The 24,638-nt window shown below is 38.6% G+C and overlaps 1 protein-coding gene across 13 annotated transcripts in view; it reads left to right on the top strand.

The window, feature by feature from the left end:
* The window catches only part of CDC42BPA (CDC42 binding protein kinase alpha), a 144,908-nt gene that overhangs the window by 28,888 nt on the left and 91,382 nt on the right, over positions 1-24,638 (top strand). For all 13 annotated transcript variants that reach the window (XM_072333734.1, XM_072333727.1, XM_072333726.1 and 10 more), the window contains exons 2-5: positions 10,832-10,923; positions 16,606-16,689; positions 20,246-20,341; positions 20,950-21,098. In XM_072333734.1, the coding sequence (XP_072189835.1) occupies positions 10,832-10,923; positions 16,606-16,689; positions 20,246-20,341; positions 20,950-21,098 (421 nt within the window). The remainder of the gene's footprint in view (positions 1-10,831; positions 10,924-16,605; positions 16,690-20,245; positions 20,342-20,949; positions 21,099-24,638) is intronic.

Here is a 24,638-nt window from a genome sequence, read left to right as displayed (position 1 = left end):
AGAAGTCTGTAGACGCGAATAAAGCAGTAAGGGCTGAATTCTTCCTCTTTGTTGTTGTGATGCAAATAATTAAACTTATTCTGCATTTGGAAATTTTTTTTCTTTCAGATGTGCTGTTGCTTAGGTTTTAGTTTAGGGCGGTATGTAGTATTGGGCCCGTATGGTCACAGACACTGACTGTTTTACTTTGCAGCTCTTGACCATTGATTTTATTTCTTTATCTTGTTACAAAAGTGTAACAAATGTGGCATTGGCAATGACTTTTGAAGTTTAAAGAGATATTTCCAACTGAAACCCCAACTGTTAACTGCTCATCTTGAATATGTGGTCACGTGGGATATTTATAATCAAATGCTTTGGGTAGCAGACAAGATCTTCCCATCCTAATTGATGGTCAGGACTACATCTTTGATTCCTTTGCTGTTAATGTTTCCTATGTTAATTCATTTGCTAGTGCTTAATTACAGCTGTAATAACTACTTAAACGCTTTCTTCTGTTAAATATGCTACCATACTTAACAAGCTTAATGCTGTGCTGTGGTTGATTGTATCTGATTGGTCTGTATGTTTTGTTCACATGAATAAGTGTCCCAGAGGGAAGTTTTGTCAGGAAATATTCTGCCTTCCAGCTGTAATTGAATGGATTTGAACAAGCAGAGACAGCTGGGTCCTGTTTTGGTCTTGATTTGTAGGGAACCAAGGGATTGGGAGAGTGGGAAAGGGATCCTGTGCCAGTTGAGTGAGTTCAAATGAGGAAAAGACTTTACTCCCTCGACTATTCTGCATTTCAACTTTTAATACAGCAGTAGAGCCAATTCAAGTAGTTGTATGTTCTTTTGTTAAAGAAGGCTTGCGTACTTAGGTACTGTCTTTTTTGAAATGTAATGTCTTACCACATGATGCACAATTTTCCAGGTCAACCACCCAGCTTTAATCGTAAGATCTTATGGAGTGCAGGAAGGAAGCTGAGAAGTCCTTACAATAAACAAGGAATAACAAAACAAAAACCTCAGGCGTGACAGGAGAAGCAAATAGCTGAGAGAATTTGGGTTTGCATCTGACTAAGTTTAGAGAACTTTAAATCCTTCTTCCATCTGTACTTTGTAGAGGTCTTGATGCGTAACAGAAGCTTTTTTTGATGATGCTGTTGGAGCAGGTCCAGGGGAGGGGCACGAAGATGGTCATGGAGCTGGAACACCTCCCCTTTGGGCACAGGCTGAGAGAGCTGGGGCTCTTCATTCTGGAGAACAGAAGGCTCTGGGGAGGCCTGATGAATTATGTACCCATTATTTTTAAATCTAGAAAAGGTGATGATAAGAGTAGGTAGCAAATATCTTTCTTTCAAACGTAACAAGATACTTGCATCGGTTGGGTCGTCCAGACTTTGGATTGAGTGTTGTCATGTAGCCCAAAGGTTGGAGTCTAGCTGAATTAATGTATTATTTTTCCTTATTTGTCTGTTTTCTTTTCTATGTTAGACATAGAACAGGGGCCTAAAATGTTCTTCTGGGTTTGTTTTATGTGGGCAGTGTTGCACTTCTGATATATTGCAGAGCTTTGTTTGACGTTTTTAAGCCAGTGGCCTTATAGTACTCCTTTGTGACTACTGTCAGTCTTCCAAGGTCTTACATTGATACTGTATTTCCTGAAAGTAGTGTTTCTTCTCATTTTATATACTGATATATGTAGATTTCCCCACCTTGCATTTTACTAAATCTTCAAGGGTTTACTTGTACTTGATTTTCTTCTGCATTTGGTGACTTTATAAAATTGATATCTTTCCCTATTTCATAGCATTCATTTTTCTTATGAATTAAGCATATTTCTCAATTATTTTAATACCTGTAACTGGAATCCTTTTTTTTTTTTTTTTTTTTTTTTGAGTGCAGTTTCCATTGAAATATTTATATGAAATATCTGGACTGTGGTACTGGTTGAAAACAATAAACATGAACTGGTTGCTTCAGTGAAGTAACTAAATGGGTACTCCCTCTCCTGAAAACTTGTGCATTTGTATATAAAGCGAGGGATTTCTCTTCTACGCACTTCTAAAATATCATCCATTACTTTTTTTATGTGCATTTTTTTTTTTTCTTTTGTGTTTCTCACAAACAAAACCTTCGAGATGACACTTGGCTAAAAAGGCAGAGAATTTTCAGCATTCACTGAGCGTTTTATGTATCTACACAAATGGGCCACAGTATCATGGTATCATAGTATCGTGTGAGTTGGAAGGGACCTTAGAGATCATAGAGTCCAACTCCCGGGATTCGAGCCTTCTAGTGTAGCAGAGCAGCAGTTCTACCACTTGCGCCACAGGGGGGATTCGAATCCGGTAGTAGCGCAGTTTGCAAGTAGTTTCTCCTTCATTGCATCACATGCATACAGGACCTTCTCTCCTGCCCGTATCCAAATGAAATTAAAGCACAGGGCAAAGAGAAAGCAAAGAAAATTAGGGAAAAATGCTTTGTATTTCGAGGTGGAGAACAGTTTGTATTGACGTGAGCTTTTCTCTTAGCAGTTAGTTTGAAATGGAAGCACTCCTTGGTTTAGGGGAAAAGCAGTTAGTTCTACTTGCCACCTCCTTTCCTCTTTAGCTGATAAATACTCCCAAATAATCCTAATGTGTTATATAAGTATCATCGGAGGAAAAAATGTCTTTAATCAATGTAGTAGTAAAGAAATGCGTTCATCTGGGTGTAGCCTATCATAACAGGCATAAGGCAATGATCTCCTTGTTACTCCAGGGAATGAGATTAAGAAATACTTAAGTTTCACCACCCTGTAAACGCATGCATATAAGAGCTCAAGGTCTGAGGTGTCCTTTCAGATATAGCACTGCTGGGGATACAGCAGCATGCAGGGCGCAGTTTAGGTGAGTGCTTTGTGAGAATCCCTTTGCCTGCTGCAGAAGGGACTCTATAAGGTTTAATTTGAAGCATCCCTTAAAGGTGCTTTAAAAACCTTCTAGTCGTTCAGGAAAATGTTTGTGCTACTGTCAAAGTCAAGATTCTGTTAGAAGTTCAAGTTTATTAATGGCTATTAGTCTTCTATTTTTTGTAATAGTAGTAGTAGATTTCAGTGATTCAAATGCACTGAAGGTTGAATAATTAAAGTTGCCATGAGGTCAAGTTGAAACAAAAGACTATTTATTAGTGTTATTTTACAGTGATTTCTTTTACAGTGATTTCTTAATCAGGAGAAAAGCAAAGATGATTGCAGCTGAGAAACAGAGTGCTGGATCTGGTGCCCAGTTGTGTACTTGGCCTGTCTGAGAATAAAGAGCGTTTCAAGGTGCTCGAGTCAGGTTTATTGTAGGCAGTTCACATTTGAATGGTACTGAACTTGCAAATGATTTTGTTTTTTAATTTTTATTAGAAAGGGTTCTATTAAAGCTGAGTTCTCTGAAGATATTCAAGGAGTGCTGATAAGTTATTGAAGGATTTTTATTGAATAAATATTGAATAGATGAATCATGACTTAACATCATATTTTTGTGAAACAAACAAAACTACTCGTGCTTTTATGGTAGTGTCAGTGCATTTGAACCAGCTGCATTGCTCAGCTTGCATACAGAGAGCAAGCAAAAAGTGTGCTGTAACTACAGTGGAATTAATATGGGGTGATGGCATTGAAATGGTATGAGGAGTGGAATATACACTAAGCGACAGAGGTGGAAGAACTGTGAACAGGAACTTGAAGAATCTGCAGTGGCGTATTGTTTCTTATTGCACTTAGTGACTTGATGCTCAGAATCAACATTTTACTGTGATGTGTTAATGAAGTGCTGTACGATTTCATTGTACTATTTCATTTTTGCTGATTTCAGAGCAGCCTATTAGATGTACCAGTCAGTGTAAAATCAACGCAGGCACTGTTCAAAAGTCAGTTTATCCGATGACAGCGAGTGATAACTTCTAAAAGAAAAGAATCACTTGGATGTATTTTGAACTTGCTTGTTATGTTTGAACTCCAGTTAGCTGTGAGGGCTGGATCACAACTGCATGACTTCAGACAGCAGCTTTCATTTCAAACCTTTTGTCCGTGGGGGCAGAGTGAGAATTGTAACTGTATGCGCTTGTATGATACTCATCTCCTGGAGTTCTCTGTTTGTGACTGGGACTTTGGAGAACTGTTGTAATGCAAACATGAATAAAAGCATCAGTGAAATATGCTGTCTGGGGTATACTCATGTGGTTTTGAGCAGGCTTATACTATGCTTGTAAAGAGGAAAAAAAGGTATTCTGTTACATGATACGTCAGTTCATTTGGTGGGTGCTTGCCTCTGACGTGCTGTAGAACTGTGTGCCTGCTATTACAGCTTGACTCTATTATCAGTCTTCTGCTTGGAGGCCTTTGCAGCTTGCTAGGATGGGTCTGAAATGAAGCCTAGTGAATATTTCAGGATAAAAGCGCTGTGATGGAGAACAGAAACGAGATTCAAATCATTCGTGTGCTCAGTGTGTGAGATTTGGCAGGTGTGCATTCTTACAAGTTGTAAGCATATGTAGATGCTGGGAATATATAGCTGTACAAACAAGTCATTTTCAGGGAGGGGAGTCTGAAGAATCTGATTGCCCCCACTATCTACAAGTCTTAGAGCATATCCTTTAACTTAAAGTGATCAAAAGAGCTTTGGGGTTTAACAAAGATTTTACTGCTTTTTCTTAGAAATGAAAAGAAACAAGGTAAGTTGCTCACATAAGGTGTAGTATCAGCTAAACATTGGATGTGACCACAGACCACAGGTGTGGATGTGGAGAAACTGGAGGTGGCTGCATGGTAAAATGACATGGGGATACATGGGGATAGAGCAGAGTGATGCTGAGTGCTGATTCTTGGGGTGGAGGTAGGACTGAATGGCTGAGATGGAAAGCAATGGGATGAAGAGTTGCAGGAGGGAAGAGGTGAAACCAATCACATATTTATGAGAGAAAGGGAAGGCGCTCTATCTTGTGCTGCAGTATTAGGTATTGCACTGAAATCCTTACTGTTCTTCGTTGTCTTCAGAAATGGAGGACTCTTAAAGTGCTGTGAAATACTAAACAAGCAGGCAGTTTGTGTAGGGTAAATAGCAGCCTGCAGCACAGGCCCTTCGGTTGCTGAGCAGTCAGTAGTAGGTAGGTGCCTGCTTTCAGTGGGCCAAAGTCACTGCCTTTGTTCTGGTAAGACACTCCTCTATTATGGTATGCAGCAGAATTCCTAGAGGTTATTTTTTAGTTTTATTCAGCTGAGAGAATTATCTAAACTGTATATTTAGAATGACTGTTTAATTAAGGATGCAAAAGCATGCATGCAGAACAAAGGAAATTGCAGAATTAATGATGCCTCCACAGCACCCTTGAGGGGGCTCTACAGGCTTCCTTTGTGGTTGGAAAATATCCATTCTTCAGAAGGGAGATCTGTTACTTGACAGGTGCTCATTTCCCTCCCTCCCCCTTTGTTCCCCACTCATAGAAATTTGCTGTGATTTGTCTCCTGAACAGTCTTCACACATTGCTCAGGTAGTTGCCAACTCATGATCTTCACAAAGAGTAAGATAGTATTTTTCAAGAGTGTGGTCATTAAGTAGCGATATGTTCTTTTTTGTGTGATAAAATTAAGGACTTGATAGTATAAATTCTAAACAGACATTGAAATAGAATACTTTTATTTTGATGCTTCAGAACATTTAGTAATTCTTAACACGGGTCCAGTTTATTTGAGTGTAAGCATGCAGAGGTTTTAGGCAGTCAAATAACAGCAAATTGAGTTATTTCAGCTACTGCGGAACGTGAAGTCTTCTCTTGACTCGTCAGGCAGCATGAGGGATGGTGTCTAAGCAGCATTCAGCTTTATGGGCACATGACCACCTTCTTCCTCCTTCATTAGCCTTTCAGGTTTTCTAATCACCACATAGATTTAGGAGGAAGTATTTTACACAGAGGGTGGTGACACGCTGGAACAAGTTGCCCAAGGAGGCTGTGGATGCCCCATCCCTGGAGGCATTCAAGGCCAGGCTGGATGTGGCTCTGGGCAGCCTGGTCTGGTAGTTGGTGACACTGCATGTGGCAGAGGGGTTGAAACTGGATGATCATTGGGGTCCTTTTCAACCCAGGCCATTCTGTGGTATATTATTACTTTTTCACTGCTCTTATTTTACTTCCAGAGCACCTGCACACCTCTCTGCGAGGTGAAACAGGAGTGCTGTGGTAAAGACTGTACTGACAGTGCTACAAGGATTGCATCAGAGTTCAGTGCACAGCAGGATGAACTGAAGTTTAATATTTCATTTTGCTGCTGGTGTGATAGTATTTAAACATAAAGTGGTTCACCAAAACTTGTGTGACAAGAAAGAATAGTAACGCAAAAAAAGTAATGGCTGTATCTTGATGTACTGTAGAAGGGTTACCCAGACCTGCAGCAAATGTTTTATGAACGCATGGGTTGTTTTTCATTTGAGACTTTGGGGGTGGAACAGAACTATTCTTGTATGTTTGGGAAAGAGATTTTATTTCTGTCTCTGATTTTAAAATTCCTGCTGAAGAATCTTTTGTGGTAGCTGCAGCCAAAGATGGCTGGATGATCTCCAGTTGACCCAGATGAGAACGGATTACTTGTTGCTTTTTTTTTCCTTTTCCCTCAGGATCCAGAATATTGTGTCTGTCTGTACCATAGCACAGGAATTTGCGCACATACTTCTCATTCTTGGAAAATGACAGATTCTTAACTTGTGCATACAGATGTTGGCACTTAATTGTTCATCAGGAAAAACATGTTAAAAATGTTCTGAGGGACTGAAAATTGAATCTTAACTGTGAAAACTTGAGAAGGATATTTGAGGCTTGTTATTTTTTACATAGTCTTAAATAAAGTTCTGTGGTTTGGCTGTTATCTACCAGCTTTTGTCCCTGATGTGTTCCAAAGAGACAAGAAGCTGCCAGAAAGCTTTCTTGTGCTGCCCTGCCAGTCTGAGGTAGGTAGAGAGGAGGGGATGCTTCATCTCTCAATGAAGCAGCTCGTTCAGCAGCTCTGTCTTGCTGACTGTCTGTTGTTTCTTCGGAGGAGTTGTGTTGCTTTTGGAAGGAGAATTCTCACACCTCTTCTCTGGAGCTTTTTGAAGTGTCCAGTTGTGGTTTTCTTAACTCGGACCAGCATTTTATGCTTTTCGTAATCACAGCTGATAAAGCCAGTTGAAAACAAGTTCAGGATTGAACGCGTAAAATAAAAACACTTGATAACTTTCAGGAACGTAGCAGAAATTCAAAGCTTCAGAATGCCTTCCAAAACAGGGCTATCTCAGTGTGTACTGCTTTCTTCTTCAGTTTTGTTTTGTTTGTGTTTGCAAGAACTGTTAGGAGGAATCCAAGAGCCTTCTGGGAGCGTGGTGAGTGACAGCGTCTCAGGTTGTGTGGGTTTCCTCCCTAGCAAGGGAATGCTCTCTGTGTTTTTATAATTATTTCTTAACTGGTGAAGGAAAGGAGGTTTCCTCTTGAGATGGCAAGCAGCTGGTGTTCCATGGCTGCTGTTTTCTTCTTTGTTTCCCTCATAATGATCTTTCATCATTTCTGTCGACAGCTCTGATGGATGTAGCATTTAGTTTCTAAATCTTTGGCTTTCTGAGGTGTGTCATATGAAACAGAGCAGTGGGTGGAAGCCTGGTTTTGCTGTGTGGGTTACTGAGGAGGAAGCACGTTCTATCATTCCTTGGAGAGGCAGGGCATAGATACTCACTGAGACCTGCCAGTAGAAGACACACACTTTCATTGAAGCTTAGTTGTCCTGTTTACCAGTAAAACCACTATGGCATCAGTGAGGCACCAAGGGGAATTTAGAATCCACTGACATTGTCCCATTGTGTTCCATTAAATTTATGAATCGGTTGTGGGTGTGCGCTTTCAGTTAGTTGCAGCTCCAGGCCTGCAGTGTTTAGCACTTTCTTTAGGAAGTCAATCTGGTCCCCTTCACACTGGGGCTTTAATTTCAGCCTGTGCATAAAGCAGCTCTGGTTCTCTACGGTGCTTCACTTGGGAGGGAAAGGGTCAGTTGCAGATGAGGGAAAGAGAGAAGGAACCACCCCAACCAGAGGTCAGCCCTGACAGATGAGAATTTCAGGGCTTGCTCTGCCCAATCTCTGCAGACTGGGAACGGGAGGGAAAGAGAACAAGACAGTAAGACTAACTTTGCAGCTGAGACTCCAGTATTTCTCTGTTTTGTGTGTTTTTTGTTGCTTTTAAAATTACTATTGATTGTTTGTTATTGTGCACATTTATAATTACAGTACTAAACTGCATTGGGTTGATAGTGTTGCTTTCCTCCCCATCAGCTCCTCAGGAGGTGGACTTTTATCTCCAACAGTTTAAAAATGAAATCTCTTGGTATTAAATATTTTTTAGCATTGCTTACAGAATGCTCCACCTTGCACTTTGTCAGGCTGTTCAAATTTGATGTCTCTACTTGAAAATCCATAGGAGCTGGAATGTATGCTCCTCGGTATGTCTGCTTTGGCAGAAGGAGCCCTGGTGATGGGCTTAGCGTGCTTTTAATGTGTTACTCCAGGTGAAATTACAGGCTGGTTTTAGCTGGAAGAATTTGAAACAATTATAGAATTCTTCTCATACTGTGTTTTTTTGTTTTTTTTTTTTTTTTTAAACAGTTTGATTGCTTTATAAACAGAAATGGAATGAATTCCTCAAACATAAAATGTGAGGAACAACCCATAGAGACTTAAATTACTTAAAATAGTCATGACAGGTTCACCTCATTAGAAAATAGCTTAGCCTAGCTTCTACTATGTTGGTTTCCCTTGAGGCTGAGTTGTTAGATGGCTTTTTCTGGCCGTATGTAATTGATTAAGTGTAGGGAATCTTTGCCAAGAGGATGGTGATTCCGTTTTCCCAAGCAGGTCAAGATCCAAAGTGGTGACCAGGGTTTTTGTAGAATAGTTGTTGCAGATAAAGTTGTATCCCTCCATTCTGCGGCAATAACAAGAACATGTCAATATTTTTCAGAAAAACCCATCTCTATATATGGCTCAGCAGCTTGTGGCCATAAATGACATACTGGTAAATTTCTAAGTTTTATATAATGAAATTGTGGCTCCTGCTAAGTTGGGGATCTCAGAGCTGAATGAGTACACGAGGTGGAGGAGGTGGTGCTGGTACTTCTCTGCTGCTTTGGAAGAGAAACAATTCAATTTGGCATAACAAACCTCTGCTTTGTTAGTAGTTGTGAAAAGGGATGTGGGAGGGAGAAGAGCTATTGCTCTCTATTCCTGTTACATTGAATGAAGTGCTGAAGGAAATGCCCACCCTTCCCATGGCACCTTTTGCTATTAAAAAGCTGCAGACAGGCACTAGTATTCATCAAGGAAACTGCAACTCTCTGATAAAGGGGATGTTAATTTCTAATTGTTAATTTCCTTATGATTCAGTTATAGGTGATAAGCATGTAAATAGAGGGGATGGCTGTATCCCCGAATGTTTAAATTCAGGAGCCCTTTGTATTGCAAGGACCCCTGTGTGCAAATTGCATTTTGAAAACTGCTTCCTGTCCTTGGGGTTTGCTGTCTTCATAATGGCTTGTACAGCATTGCCAAACTAGTTGCAAAAATTCTGCCTGTTAACCTCATAGTCTGCAAAGCTCGATGCATGAAATTGCTGTCTGAAGGTACGCCTTCCAAGACCCTTGACCAGGCCAGATTTTCTGTACTAGAGATTGCTGTTGCCGCAAGAATATCAAATGTTTGCATAACAGACAAACAACGTTGATGATGAAGCACGCTGACTCTTTTTAGAACAAGCTATTAAGAGCACATTCCTAGGGCAAGTCTTTCTTGCTTTTCTTGGGCTGTATCTTGCTTCCTAAAACTGTTGGCTATACATTGACATGTCTGTTGCTAGAGATGATTAAAAAATATTAAAGAGAAGGGTTTGCAAACTTTTCCGCTGACACTGATACTACAAGTCATTAAACCAAATCCAAGCGTATTTTAGTCTGTTGTATTGTAGTGAATCAGTTTTAATGATGTTTATTTTTCCATTGTCCCTATGGGAACCCTGGAAGATTCCAAAATGTAATAATTAAAGAACGACAGGCCTTTCTTTACAATATAAAACAAGAAAGAGTTTTGTGGTTTAAACAGCTATGCTGTTGCTTGTTAACAAGATACTTGGCCTGTTACTCTAGCCAGGCCTATAATGGTCAAAAAATGTTGAAGTCAAGAACGGCGCGTTTGTTTTCAATCAGTTGTTTTTCAAGTTAAACAACTTTAATGACTGGTTTGAATTTGTTCAGTAGTTGTAATACTTGGGTTAAGTCACTCATGTTCTCCCAGTAAAGAAGTACTTGTCACTTGTTTTGCCCATTCTGAGACCTTTATTCTTGTTTATTAAGTTATGAGCAACTGAGTTTGAGATCTCTGTGGACTTGAGAAAAGTGGTTTTAAAAATGTACATCTTGAAAGAACGCCTGCACTTCAGCTGTGTCATAAATATTCAGAGTGAAGCAGTTGTAAGTTTAAGGTAAAAATATTAGTTTATTTTACAGTGTGAATCTCGGTGTCTAATGCAGTATTTTTGCAGGACCTAAAACCTGTTTTTTCGGTCTGATTCTTGGAGCTGATGTTTCCAGAACAAATGGAAACTTTCTGTTTGCCCTTTCTGTCGCAGCAGTTTTGGCTTTGTTTTTATTGGTTATTATTTCCAGCTTTGAATTTGCAATATTACATTATAGAACACAGATATAGAAGTAGTCTGTTGTTTTCAGGACTCTATTTACATCTATTTTATGCTACTGTTACATTGTTTTTTGTTGTTGTTTTTTAATGATTGATCATTTTCTTTTGTTTCAGCCAAACCATTTACATCTAAAGTGAAACAGATGCGACTACATAAAGAAGATTTTGAAATCCTGAAGGTGATTGGTCGGGGAGCCTTTGGTGAGGTATGTCCATGAAATAGGCAGGAGGGAGGATTTGAATATGCTTTTGCACATCTGTCATGCTGAAGAGAGACAGTTGACAGCCCGTATATCGTGTACATACGTACAAATTTTACATTACGCAGACATAATGGATGATATAGGTTAACATAATAGTTGATGTAAGTATATTTGGATTTATATATTCTCTGACAGCTCACTGTAGTTTAAGTCCCTTAAATTTTGAGCGGAGACACGTACATATGAAAGGGTGAAAGTGTTTCAACCATCTGACGATACACTATTTGCTTGACTGTACTTCTTTCTAGTCAGCAGATGGATGCTGAAGTACTGACAGCATAGAGATCTAGTCTTTTCTAATTATCCTAATGACTAAATTGTCTAAAAGCAGTTTTCAAGAACTTAACTAAACAGATATTGCCTCTGACATTCTAGGAACACAGAGAAATCTCACTGTTCTTGTCACTTTATTTCCTCAACTTGATATTTAAACATTGTTTTTCTGCTTTTTTTTTTTTTCTTACTACTGAACTATAAAAAGCTTTTGCTGCTTCTAATGGAACAGTCTCTTAAGCTGTCAAACAAGGCCGTTTGTTACTATGTTTTATGGACAATGGGAGTATAAGAATATACAGGCTGAGGAAGCCTGAATGAATCAATCTTACTTTTCTGCCTCTGCTTCTTGATACTAAGTATGTCTGCTTTCTTCTTCATGCGAGGCACTATTTATGTCAAAAATAAACCCAACCAACGTTACATGTAATGGGCTGATTTCGTTTGTGGTCAAACGTGCTAAAATGAGAATGGTATGTGAAGTCTGTGCAGAACATATTCCTATTTGCCTCAGAAAATCTTAACAGCTAAAATCTGAAGTGCAGGGAAAAGACTGTGGAAATGTTTTTCAAACCACGATGTTCTGAGTGGTTTGGGAGCATCTCTGAAGGCCTCAAGGCAGGTGAGGAAGAGCTGGTTTAAGCTTTGTTTCTCTATTTGCTTTATGTGAAAATTCGGCTTTTCTGTGATTATGGAAAATGAAATTTCTATTGTTAGTTTTTAAGGAATGGGGATTTTTTACTGTAGCGTATATCAGTGCATGCTCTAATGATACCTCAGTGTAAATGTCATCTTTGGGCAGGCATAAAAAAGACAACAAAAAGGACAGCATTTACTTCATCTCTTTTGGTTGTTTTTGCTCTGTCTGGACTAATGATTCTTTATAGAAAAGACTAAAGACTGTTCTGTGAATATTATCTGTTCATGGATGATTAATCTTAACCTTTGCTGCAGAGGAAGTGCTGGATACACCATTTCGAGACCAGTGTTTCCACGTGAAACAGGGACTTTTCTCATTACTGCTGTAGCAGTTGCAGCTCAGTTCATGTACAGAACACGTAAGATGCAAGAAAAATCACTGACTTGTCAGAAGAACCATGTGTGAAACCTGCCTTGTGTCTTGTTTTTGAAAGAAGACGTTTCTGTCTGCTGAATCAGCATCAAACCGCACAGCAGCTAAACCACACAAAAAAATCCTGTAATGCTTTCTTAAGAAGCTTCTTTGTAGTGAATCATACCACAAATAGTGACAGCTTAACTTTCCCCATCTTCTTCTGGAGACCGTGCATAATGTGGTAGTTCTAGGAACAGTGTTTCTTTGTAACGCCCTACCTGAGAAAGACAGCATGAGTACTTGATTGTGAAAATCGGCACTAAGGAGAAAATTTGACTTCTCTCAATGAAAACATTTGTTCTTACGTGTTCTTACGTGTTCTTAAAGTAGGACTTCTTAAATACTTGCATTGATCTATTTGAAGGATACTGATTAGCTTAAAAACAAACTTCAAGACTTAGACATCTGCCTAGGGAAACAAGTTCTGTGTGAAATTACAGCAATGCTTAAAGAAGGGCAGACAAATTTTACTACTCTTTTAGCTACTGAACAGTATATTAATGTTCAACTGTGAAATACTTTTGTGATGCAGTAGGTGATAATAGTTTGCTGAAACAGATTTAAGGAATCAAAAACTTGCTCTGATTTTACACTACTCAACGTGTTTAATTTTCATACTCAGTAAATATTTCCCTTTTTGTTTATGCAAGTTTGATGAAGACAAGTGGTGCAAAGTTGGCTTACAACTATAAGAGATTCCTGGTTTTCTTTTTCCCCTAAGTCCGTAGCTTGCTTGCTGTCATTCTGAGAATGCTTCCTTTTTGTCAAATTAACAATGTCCACCTTCCCTCTCCATGTATACATTTACCTTTTTAAGATTTTGAGTTAGGAAGTGTTACCTTTAGAAAAGACAGATGTCTTCCTGATGTGGACATCGGGTGTTTTCATTGTGCTTGCATTCAGCACGTGGTTTGACAGATTTTAATGGACAACCTTAACCGAAAAGACTTAGTGCTTGGAATTGGAAGGACTCTGCTAGGGCAAGCGCAGGAGCACTGCTGATTCCAGTAGGCAACAGCTCTTGCTGTTGTCTTTTAGCTGTATGAAAACGAGTCTGATTTAAGGTTCTAAGTAATGTTGAAATTTTCATTCTATTGCTACTTGGTTGGGCAAGCAATTATTTATGTAGTTTTTGATATTTCAAAGATGATGATTTTTGTAGCTTTGAGAACTGATGCAGTCATTGCTGAATTTTGGCATCCAGTTATGAACAGTAACATTCTTCCCCTGCCATCAATCCAGAGGTTTGCTGTAAGACTTAAACTGTAAGAAAAGCCGGAGGAGTGCTGTGCTCAGATGAATTTTGTTTCTCAAGAGAGATGAGGCTGTTAGTTCCCTAAATGTTGCTTTCAAACTCAGTTTCGGGGGGGCTGTTACTCTTCATCAACCAGTGCTGTCCTTTTTTTCCCCCTCCCCTTAATTTTTTTTTCCCTTTTCAGTAGTAGCTTCTGGCCTAGCTTTGTTATTATGCACAAGAATCATTTTGTTTTTAAGAGGGTAAATTTTTGTGGCAGAAGATGTGGCTGGCGGAATGCCAAACAGTGCTGCTGTTTGTGGGAAGTACAGAAAGCTGCTGGAGGAATGAGGGGAAAGGAAAAAAAAAAAAAGGACTAAACCAAAATGTTTACATCAGCACATACCAGTAATTTTTGTTGAGCTGCTCACAGGAAAATGTAAATTAAAGAAAGCGAGCAAACAAAACTTCCACCGCAAAAAGTAAATATATTATATATCGTGTGTCCGCTTTTAGTAAATTCCAGTAGGAAGGCATTTCAGGATAACTACTTAGGAGTGGCTGTTCTTTCTTCTGTCCTGACAGCTTCAGTGGGGAGAGGAGTACATCAAAACAGCACCCAGTCCTTGTGCATTTATACAAAGAGCATACAGCGTGTGTGCGTAAGCACTGTGGTGTCTGTAATCAGCTTTCAGACTTTTTTGTTCCAATCAGAAACTGCATTGGACTGTTCTTTGTTAAGTGTCAGATTATTGTTTCACAGTCAAATCCTGAGATAAGCAGTTTAGAGTTTACTTCCATTAAGCCCTGAGACACCTGCAAAAAGGTGTTGTGATTGCCTCGGAGTCGTGATGTTTATGATCTAGTCTTGTGTCTGCATAGTGGCTATTGATATGGAATAACAATGACTTTCATGCGCTAAAAGGCTGCCTCTGACTGTAAACACAGCTGGGAAATGTGAACTCATTCTTTAGTCACTGCTCAGTGCTGGTAGACATTCTGGGGTACCAGGTCCTCAACTGTGTGAAGCCTGGTTCTCCAGCTGTTAACCTGAGGCAGCACTGTGACTCCTTTGGTTGTCTCCAAGTGAGTGCTGTGTAGGGTGCTGCAATTTTAGATGGTTACGCAATGAGCGTGTGTAATTCAGAGACTAAGGAATATAGTTTTGGGGGAAAAGCCATAACAAACACACAAAAATCCTTTCGCTGAGCAGGCAGTGGAAGAATCCCAAAGTTGGATTACAAATCCCTGTTTTCTGTCTAATCCTCTGTCTGACTGTCCTACCATGTTAGTGGTGGTGGAGGTAAAGGTACTTCCCCTGCAAGCAGCAGCAATCTTGGCAACTCTGTGGAAAACTATGATGCTCAGTACAGACGCGATGTATGAAATGACATGAGATTGTCTAATAAATTTGTGTTTCAAATTCAAAAGGACCATGGAGAGATTTGAAGACATTAGTCTCGGTTTTTATGCTTGCAGTAGCCTCTAAACATGTCACTTCCTAAGCTAGTTTAAGCATGTAGGGTAGATCTAGTACCTTTCTCTATTGTCTTTTTCTTTCTTGCTTCCAGCCCCCAAGGCAGCAGTGTCAGCAGCAGGGCTGGTCATGCATTGCTGCCCATGTGCAAGGTGACAGCTGCTTTGTCTATGAATCTGTAGCTAAGCAGGAGATGTGCTTTTAGATATACTAAAGTTAGACATTATTGCAATGTATACTTTTGCCTTACGTATGAAGCTGCTGCAGCCGATGACGCATTTGAAGGTGGTGGAAAGATGTTTGTGGGATATTCTTGTGTACTTTCTGTTATCACTGTTTTTGCACAGCGTTAGTTTGCTGATTATGAAAGAAGCAGAAGGAATGTAGGAGTCAATCTTAGTATCTTTTTTGTCACTGACCTGCAGGGTAAGATGATGATCTGGTTGATGGCATGCTGGTTTGTAACTAAGTGTGTGCAGAAATGAACTTCTTTCCTGAAGCTTTAGGGATTACTTAAAAGGGAGTAGACAGAATGGGGTAGTTGGGGAATGGCTGGTAAAATGTATTGCTAATGGAGCTCTTCTATAATTGGGATGGTATTAGAGTGGGTTGTTCTCACTTTGATTGGCAGCTCTGAGTGTGTGAAAGGGTGATGGCCAGTTGGATTAAGACACAGAGCTTTCCCTGCCCAGGGCATCTTAACAGTTGAAAACATGTTTATGTAAATATCCTCCTTTAAAATTTCCTAAAAATACTGCATCTTAGCTTTTAATATAATCAACCCAAGCTATAAATTTCTACGAAAAAGACTGAGTCAGTTGATTTTGATAATATATTATGCAGGCCTATGGTATGTGGTGTTTAACAGCAAAGAGGAGCAGGGATTGTATCTTCTAAGTTCTGCTTCTCTGGAAAATGTGAATTTCAGTGTTTCTGTACCACTGGCAAGAGTGGTCATAAAAAGGCTCATTGAACTTCAGGTGGAAAAATGTGCAGGAATACCTTACCATGTCTTCAGAGAAAATCCAGTGTGTTTTTTGAAACGAGAGTGGAAATTGTAGTAGATCTACAGTCATAATTTGTGTAGTTAACCTAAAATATATTGGTTTTTAGTTTTATGAACTGATTACTAGATTGTTGTCTTTTCTGTGCGGGTCTGTACTGGAAGCAGGGGACCAAGAACATAAAGTGTACGGTCCTTGATAACTTCATGTAGATGGTAGAGCAAAAAGTGTGGTAATAAGAAATAGTGTTGTTCATCTGTCATCTCTTGGAAAGAATGATGTTTAATGGAAGTGTGATATTTAATGAAAGCTTGAAATAGACTTGGATCTTTTCCAGAATAAATATCCTGTACTGCTGTGATGTTACTCTTCCTGGATAGAGATGGTAGGGTACTGTGCATGGATAATAAAGCTAAGTGTAAGAAACGCTGAACCACAAAACTATCACACAACATCCTCAAGATTTCCTGAAGTGAAAAACAGTGTCTAATGTTTTCGCTTATTCTTCATTTATCTTTTCCAGGTTGCAGTGGTAAAACTGAAGAATGCAGATAAGGTTTTTGCCATGAAGATACTTAATAAGTGGGAGATGCTGAAGAGAGCTGAAGTAAGACTACAGAAATGTTCTTTATAATAATTCTGTACCCTCTTACTGTTCTGAATTATTACTACTTTTTCAACTAGAAAACTGTGTATATAGAGATTAAGAAGGTGCTTCAGTACTTAATGATAGTATGAAGATTAATTTTAAAGTAAGCTTAATGCAGTTTATAAGAAGGGTTGATGGCACGATGTCTTGATTTAGATTGGGCTGAATAGGGTGCCCCTTTTATTCAGTTGCCCAACAATTACCTGCTATGCGAACAACATGATAATGCACATATTTCAGTAGTCTTTGGCAGGGATATTTTTTTGTGCTATAATGAAGTTGTGAAGCTCGTAACTCCTGGTGTGTGAAGTCCAACATTCAGGTTGGAAAAAATTAGAAACAAAAGTTTCAAATTAATTTGAGAATGTTCCATAACAACGTCAATTTACAAAACATTGTGATGAAAATTTCCCTTTATAGCTGAAGTCCGTTCTGTGTTCTTAGAACTCTTCCCCTGGCACTGCTTTGTTTTGCCTTCTGACTTTATTTTGTGACTCCACCCTCGGTACCTTTATATGAAGAGGTGTAGATGGCATGCAGACTATTGTTAGACATACATAATGAGTTTCATCTTTGTTCAGTTTCTGAATAATTACTGAATAATCTTAATAGAAAGAGGTATTTCTCTTTAAGACACACGTCTTTATTGTAGGTTTTATTTTAGTGAAAAATAAAAGACCAGAAATAAAGTTCCACCCTATTTTCAGATGTACACTTTTCAAGTTAGTTTAATTGCCAATTCTTTCCATTAAAGTGAAGTTATAAATAGGTTTGCAAGATTTGCTCTGTGAAAGGTATTAAAAATACTTCTCCCTAGAGTCTAGATTAATTTCTGAAAGTCTGAGCTGTTAGCCTAAAAAGAATTGCGGCTCTGTTTTTCCATGTATTTGTAATCCATGGGTATGCAGAGGGAAGGGAACCATCTGGAGGGAAAATGCATTACAAGGCATGATGTGCAGCAGCTATAACTTGTCACTCGTAATGTTGATGAATGAATCGCTGTCGTTACTTCTGGAACAGCGATGACTCATTTTGGCTCTGTCAGTGATGTGCTGCATGAACAGGAATACATGGGAAAAATACACAGTTCAAGAATATAAACACATAGGTGTATGTGTAAATGGCGGAATTAAGTTGTTTGTATATGCCTGTATTGACTTCATGGGAAGTGAGATTCATTTGTGAAAACACAAAGGGAGTATGTGTTAAGAGGCTGGTAAATACCAGATTAAGATATTCACTGCAAACTCTGAGAGGGTTCTGTATGCAAAAACTTCATTACAAGGAAGTTAAATGAGGTATGAGGTCACTGTCCTCTTTTGTATTATGAAGAGCAGTTTTCTGAATGCTTGCCTGTGTTGACAGTTCAGATGTGGTGTAGAGCCGGACATTACTGACACAAGGATAACCTGAATGTCTGCAGTGGCTTCCTGTTGTGTTCTCAGACCTGCTACCATGACTGCATTTGTGCTATGCCAGTGCCAGATCAGGACACACATTATGTAACATGGAAGCAGTGCTTCCGGAGGTGCAAATTCTGAGCTGCTAAGACATCCCCACCAAGTAGCTGAGAGACCCGAATCCTATGCTGGTTGAAGGCCATGATAGCATGGCAGATGTACATGCAGAACACCAACTTGTCTGCATAAGGGAGTTTGATCAGATGATCTCTAGAATTCTCTACTAGCAGTTCAAACGGACTGTGCTTAATGAAGATTACACGCAATGTTGAGATAAAGGATTTGGTCTTACCCCCCATTTACAGAGATTTCAGTAAGGCCAGAGTTATTACATTCCTGAAAAATTCAGACCCCAGAGGTGCATATTGAGTCTATGGAAGAAAGAATAGAGTTTGTTGCGCATCTCTTCCTTTCATCCACAAGAAGGTGTTGCTTTGTCTGACACTCTGGGTGTTGTGATGGAAGTCCTCAGCCACGTGGTTCTCTGGCAAGCTAGAGAGGGAGGGCACAAACGCAAGCCTTCCTTTAGGGAATAGGCTCAGTTATTAGTTACATTAAATAACTCTATGTCCTTGTGTAAACAGAGTTTCATTGATATATAAACTGTTTTTTTTCACTGATACACTTACAGCTACTCTAGAATTTTCTTTGATTTGGAAGTAGTGTAAAGGCACAAAAAAAAAGCATGAATTTATATAATTGAACACTTAGAGTAATTACAAGAACCGCTTCTACTGTGTATTTTTGGCCATGAATTAACACCAGGTCCAGGAACCACTTAGACTACTCGGCTGCACACTGTCTCCAACTGATCTGCTGTGCTCATAGTTGTTACTGTTAGCTCTAGGCACGTTGCCCAGAGGTAGGTGTCTTGAGTGCACGAGGAATGCACAGCCTCCTGTTAAATCATGGCAAAAACAACTGGAATTATATAACTTCTGAATTGTGTAACAAGTGGACAAACTACATGTCATCCTTGCGAGGAGTTTGTGGTATCTCTGAAGTATCCCAAGAGATTACCAACAGGGAAGGAAAAAATGTAACAGAAGCATGAGCAGCTGTTCTTCCTCCTGAAGATCATTCTCTTTTTCTCCTCCTGCCCTCAAGTCTACTTTTTGATTAATAATCTCTGACAATGTTTGTTTAAAGTATTTAATCAGACTTCAGTGCTTTATTGCATGCATTGTGCTATGATTAAAGCATAACATATTTCTTTTCCTTATTCATACTCACTGTATTCACCAAAATGAGACCTGTTACAGCTTATTTGATTAGGAATCTACTTCATACTGAACGTATTCTGCATGCCTCAACCTAAAATGCTGTTTCACTCTTTGTTTTTTCCTCTCCAGATCTCACAGCCAGCAATAACCATGTCAGAGGTCTGGGACCTCTGTCTGTTTATAGAAGTGGAATTGTCATTCTGTCAAGTTCTTTTTGTTGATGCTTTTTATTCACTTCTCAGGGCAGGTTGCAGGATTTCCATTGAATTGAATGCCTTGCTATATTCAGAATTGTTTCTCTTTGCATTTTCTGTTTCTTATGAAGCTGTGCTCCCCTTTGAGGAGGTGGTCCTTAGTATTTCTCACTGTTCATGTTCTTCATCTGTTCTATTTGGCATGATGGCACCTTTTGTCATCTTTGATTCTTTCCAATATATCAGGACAAGAGAGTGGTAGCATGATGAGTTTAAGACAGAAGGCTCCATGTTCTAGTATGTTCTAGTTCTTCTGTCCCATTGAAGTAGTAACACCTTTATTGATCTTTATTGATCTACGTAATCATACACTGAATGATAAGCAGCAGCATTTTCTCCCTCTGCATCGCTTAGCTATGTAGAAGTAGTATCATCTCACATTTGAAGGAAATAGGCTTTTCTGATGCTTGATTTTGTACAGATTTCGGTGTGTTTGAAGAATATAATAAATGACATTTTAACAGAGTGAGTTTTATTTTTTTCCACATGTGATGTTAAAAAATAGCCGACTTGCAAAATGTGGTTCTGTGTGTATTTTACTTAAGTGCCTATAATGATTATTTTTTTTCCCCTTCAGACAGCATGTTTTCGAGAAGAGAGAGATGTGTTAGTGAATGGAGATAACCAGTGGATCACAACATTACATTACGCGTTCCAGGATGAAAACTATTTAGTGAGTATTGTTTTGATGTATGTGCTAACAGGAAGTAGATTCTTGGTTGTCATTTGAGAGACAAACATTGCTTACTAATTGCATATTCTGGACCATACAAACCTTATGAGCATCTGTGATAGGATTTAATTGGATAATTTAACTAGAATAACAAAAATGAAAGTGTTATTCTGTAATCTAGGGATTAAATGACCATGTTCAACTTGTAATAATTACTGTAACGTCCTTAAATCTGTGGGTTTTTTCTCTTGGGAGGATGGTGCTCTCATTCAAAAGTATTTTGCGAAGTCTTGAAGACTTGAGTATTTAAGCATCATTACCACGTTTGACAGAGAAACTCTGGATGAAGCTAATAATGTTTTGTTGTAAGATTTACTGTATACGGATACATATAAATAAGAAAAAATGTACAAGTAGGTTCAATATTTAAATGAGACCAAAACAGATAGAATTATTGGAATACACTGGGATCTCAGAATTTGTAAAACTCGTGGTCATTTTTGCAATTAATAAATAAATAAATTCTTATGCACTGATTAGATTTTAGTCTCAAATTCACTCAGTGAGTTGTTTCTTCCATCTGTTTTCTTGTCCTTACTATACCAAAGTACCTGGTTATGGATTATTATGTTGGAGGAGACCTGCTTACATTGCTCAGCAAGTTTGAGGACAGATTACCTGAAGATATGGCTCGTTTTTATTTGGCTGAAATGGTGATAGCCATCGATTCTGTGCATCAGTTGCATTACGTCCACAGGTAAGCAATTTTGGCTCCAGATTCCTGTTGAAATTAGAGGGAATTACTTGCTGGAGTAAAAATAATTCCCACTGAAGTCTATAAGCTGCTAAAAAGTATTTACCATAACAGTCAGCATGAGTGCCTACATCTTCTGAATATTGAGATTTATTGGTCGCCACGTACCATCTGATTAAAGACATGAGTAAGGAGATGTCATTTATATCCAAAAGAACACACTGGATCTTGCACGTGTTGAAATTAATGATCCTTCAGTTATAAAAGCCATACTAGAAACCTATTTGTGAAGCGTGTCCATCTATTAACAGGTTTACTGAAGGATTAGATTCTGGTTTTCAGTTCATTTGTTCAATCTATAAAAGTTGAAAATACACTATTTTTGTATTCTGCTTTGGATATCTCACACCCCCCGACATATTCTTTTGAACTTGAACAAGCTGTCTTGAAAATGAAATGATGACAACATTTCCCTAAATAAGAAGAAGCACTTAAACTGTGGTACTTACCTGTACATTGGTATATTAGAGAAGAATATATTTTGTTCAAAGGAAATTTTTAAGTTGCTTGTCCCTCACATACTTGTTGGCTGTGTTTGCTTTTGCTGTAAGACTAGTATCATCTTTGCTTTATTGGATCATTCTCTGCTGAATTCTGTGGCAGTTCTAAGCAGAGCAAAGGATTACTTTACAAGAGGCAGAAGTTTTAAATACACTGAATAAATTTACTTTGCTCGCTCTGATGGAAATCAGTGGGAAAACTCAGGTGCTTAACCTGGGTCATTAACCTGGCAGAACCAGCTCTTTTGACAGATCTGTTATTGTCCTCTGTCTGTACTGGCCAGTCCTGCTGTTACTGTTCACATTTGTCTGATTGGCTTCAGAAGAATGGTTTTTTTGTATGTTTTTGTTGTTGTTTGTTTTGTTCGAAAGGAAGATTGCAGTTGGCTTTGGTTTGTTACTGAATTGTTTTCTTTTCTTTGACGTGGCTTTTCACCCAGAAGCTGTAACTAGGAGTGCTTCGGTATGAGGTTGATGCTAAACTGCAAATGGCTTTCCTGGAATATTTTGAAGTCTGCTAGTTTTGATGAAGAGCTGTGTACTTAATAAAGAGCTCTTTGTGATAATGCCTTTTGGGGAAGCCCAAGCCAAGTATTTTCCTTAATGGGTTTCTTGAATTTTGAAGTTTTTGACTGTAAATTTCTGACAAACTATTTCTGCATTTAGGATGTAATGTGAAAGGCTTTGGTATTCAGTTTTAACTTGGATCAAGCATTTTAATTGCATTTGTGAGTGAACTGTTGATATGCTTCTGTTGCCAGGTGGAGAGTTCCCAGCGTACTACATAGACTGTGCTTTAACCAGTAAGCCTGCAGTAGTAACTTTTCTGAGGTGAAAATCTCATGTAGGTGTGAAGTTTGGATAGAACGTGAGGTAGAGCTGCAGTCCAAATCAACATACTAGTTTTTATGCCCATGCATCCATTACTGTTTAACGCTTAACAAAAAAGCCTCAGTGAATTCTCTGTTTGTTTTGCAGTTTTGCCAGTGAGATTCCTATGTTTACAAACCAGATTCTAAATTTGGCATTTTGGCCCTTGGAACAAGCAGTCTGCGTGTTTCGTCATTAATACTGCTGTAATATGATGCCTCTTTCTAAGGGAATGTTTTGCAAAGATTAAAAACGTGATGGGAACCTGAGTATATGTCAAATGATCAGCTTCTGAAACGTGACCCCTGCAGTATTGGTAGGGTGTTTGCAACTGTTAAAGCAAAAGAAAGGAAAAGAAAATGCGTGTAAATGCCACTAACTGTTGTACTGGAAGTTTAGATCTGGTTGCTTCATTCTTTCTAGGAGCCTGTTGCATGCAGCGAAGAATGCAGGAGAAATGAAAGGAAAATACTGTTTAAAATAAAAAGTAATGTAACAGCTGTGATAGCTGTATGTGAGATGAATTGTCAGTATCCATCAAGTTTCCTACTGAATTCTGTGTGATGAACTAGAAATCGTGCCTTAGGCACAACTCTCTCAAGATTACTGGTTGGCTTTCTCCCCCATACGGTGAGATAGCAGCTTGTTTTGTTTTTGTTAGTGCTCCAGTACTTTCAGTTTGAGTTTACAAAGTATCTGTACAGCATTGTACCCTGATGATAGTTTCATTTTTCTCCAGATATTTTTATATTTTTTTTGTTTATCATTTCATTGTGCCACTCTTGTTCTTTGGAGTTGTTAAATACTTCCTTGTTGTCATCTGGTTTTGTTTGGGAATGATACTGAACGTAGAGGTAGTTGGTGTGCAGAGCACTCTGCAGTGAGATGAAAGTCACTTTCCTCTCTTAGAGTAAACTGATGAGGGCTTTCCAAACATCAATGACAAGCAACAGCAATGTTATGAAACAAAATTTCTTCAAGAGTGCTTCAGGTTTTTGAATTCCAAAATTAAATGCGATTTCTGCTGTAGCATTGTGGGGTTATGGAATGAATTAATAGCGGGAAGGAGATGAAAATCTGTTAGTGAAATTACAAATAAAAGTTGTTTTTGAAGCTGTTTCCTAGTACCTTGTGAACCAAGATGGAGAGAAGTTGCTGGCTGAAAATATCGTCAGTACAGCTGTTTGTAGGGTGACTTTTTTCACTTTTATTTGCTTCTGAAATTAATAGTCCAGTGGTCTCAGCAGTAAGGTTCTGAAATAAATGAAACAATATCTTTGATAATTATTCTTTTCTGATCAATTAATTCCTGTGAATGGATCTTGTAGTATTTTACTTGGTAGATAAATGATGGCTCAGAATGTAGGCAATACAGCACTTTCTTTAATACACATCTTAGCCTTTGCGCTTGTCATTATTGCACAACTCTGACAGCTCCAAGATTAGTCTTAGATGGAAACTTCATCTAAATGTATGTGCAGGTGTTCATGATGAGGAAGAAGGTAGTTAAGTATAACTCTCTCTTCCTTGGGAGTTTGTGTTAAGCTTATACCTACCCCTGCTGCTTTAAATAACTAATTTGAAATAATGAAGCTTGCTTGTAGGCCAAGGTCAAATATTATCATGAGCTAGTTTCTGCAGATGGTACTGTCATGCAAGGCAAAATAATACCTCAGTTTTGGCATCGATATTGATTTCTTTTGGATTTCTACAGATTTTGGCACCTTCTTCTGATTTTCAACTGAAAAAGCCTCGACAGGCATTAATGTGAATTTCAGTTTCAAGGTTTTGTTGTTCCTAGAAATGTTTAATTTCTCATGGTATATCTTAAAAGCTTATATTTGTATGTGTTATTCAATACCCAGATGAGGGCTGCATTCTCTCAGCTCAAGGTAACTACAGTTGTTCATGTTAACTTACCTCAAATATGTGGAATTTGTGTTTTTTTCATACAATGGAGATGTTTTTTGTTTGTTTTTTTTTTAATCTGCTTATTATTTCAGTGGCAAGATGGATTTCTATGTATTGTATCAACGATGGAAATTGAGGTGGTGAATGCTTCTTCTTGTCTTAAATCCTTTTAAATTAAAAAGAGAAAGCAGCCTTTAGAAGG

This window comes from Excalfactoria chinensis, chromosome 3, assembly GCF_039878825.1.
Source record: "Excalfactoria chinensis isolate bCotChi1 chromosome 3, bCotChi1.hap2, whole genome shotgun sequence".
In the NCBI taxonomy this organism is placed as follows: Eukaryota; Metazoa; Chordata; class Aves; order Galliformes; family Phasianidae; genus Excalfactoria; species Excalfactoria chinensis.
This window is presented reverse-complemented; position numbering and strand designations above follow the sequence as displayed.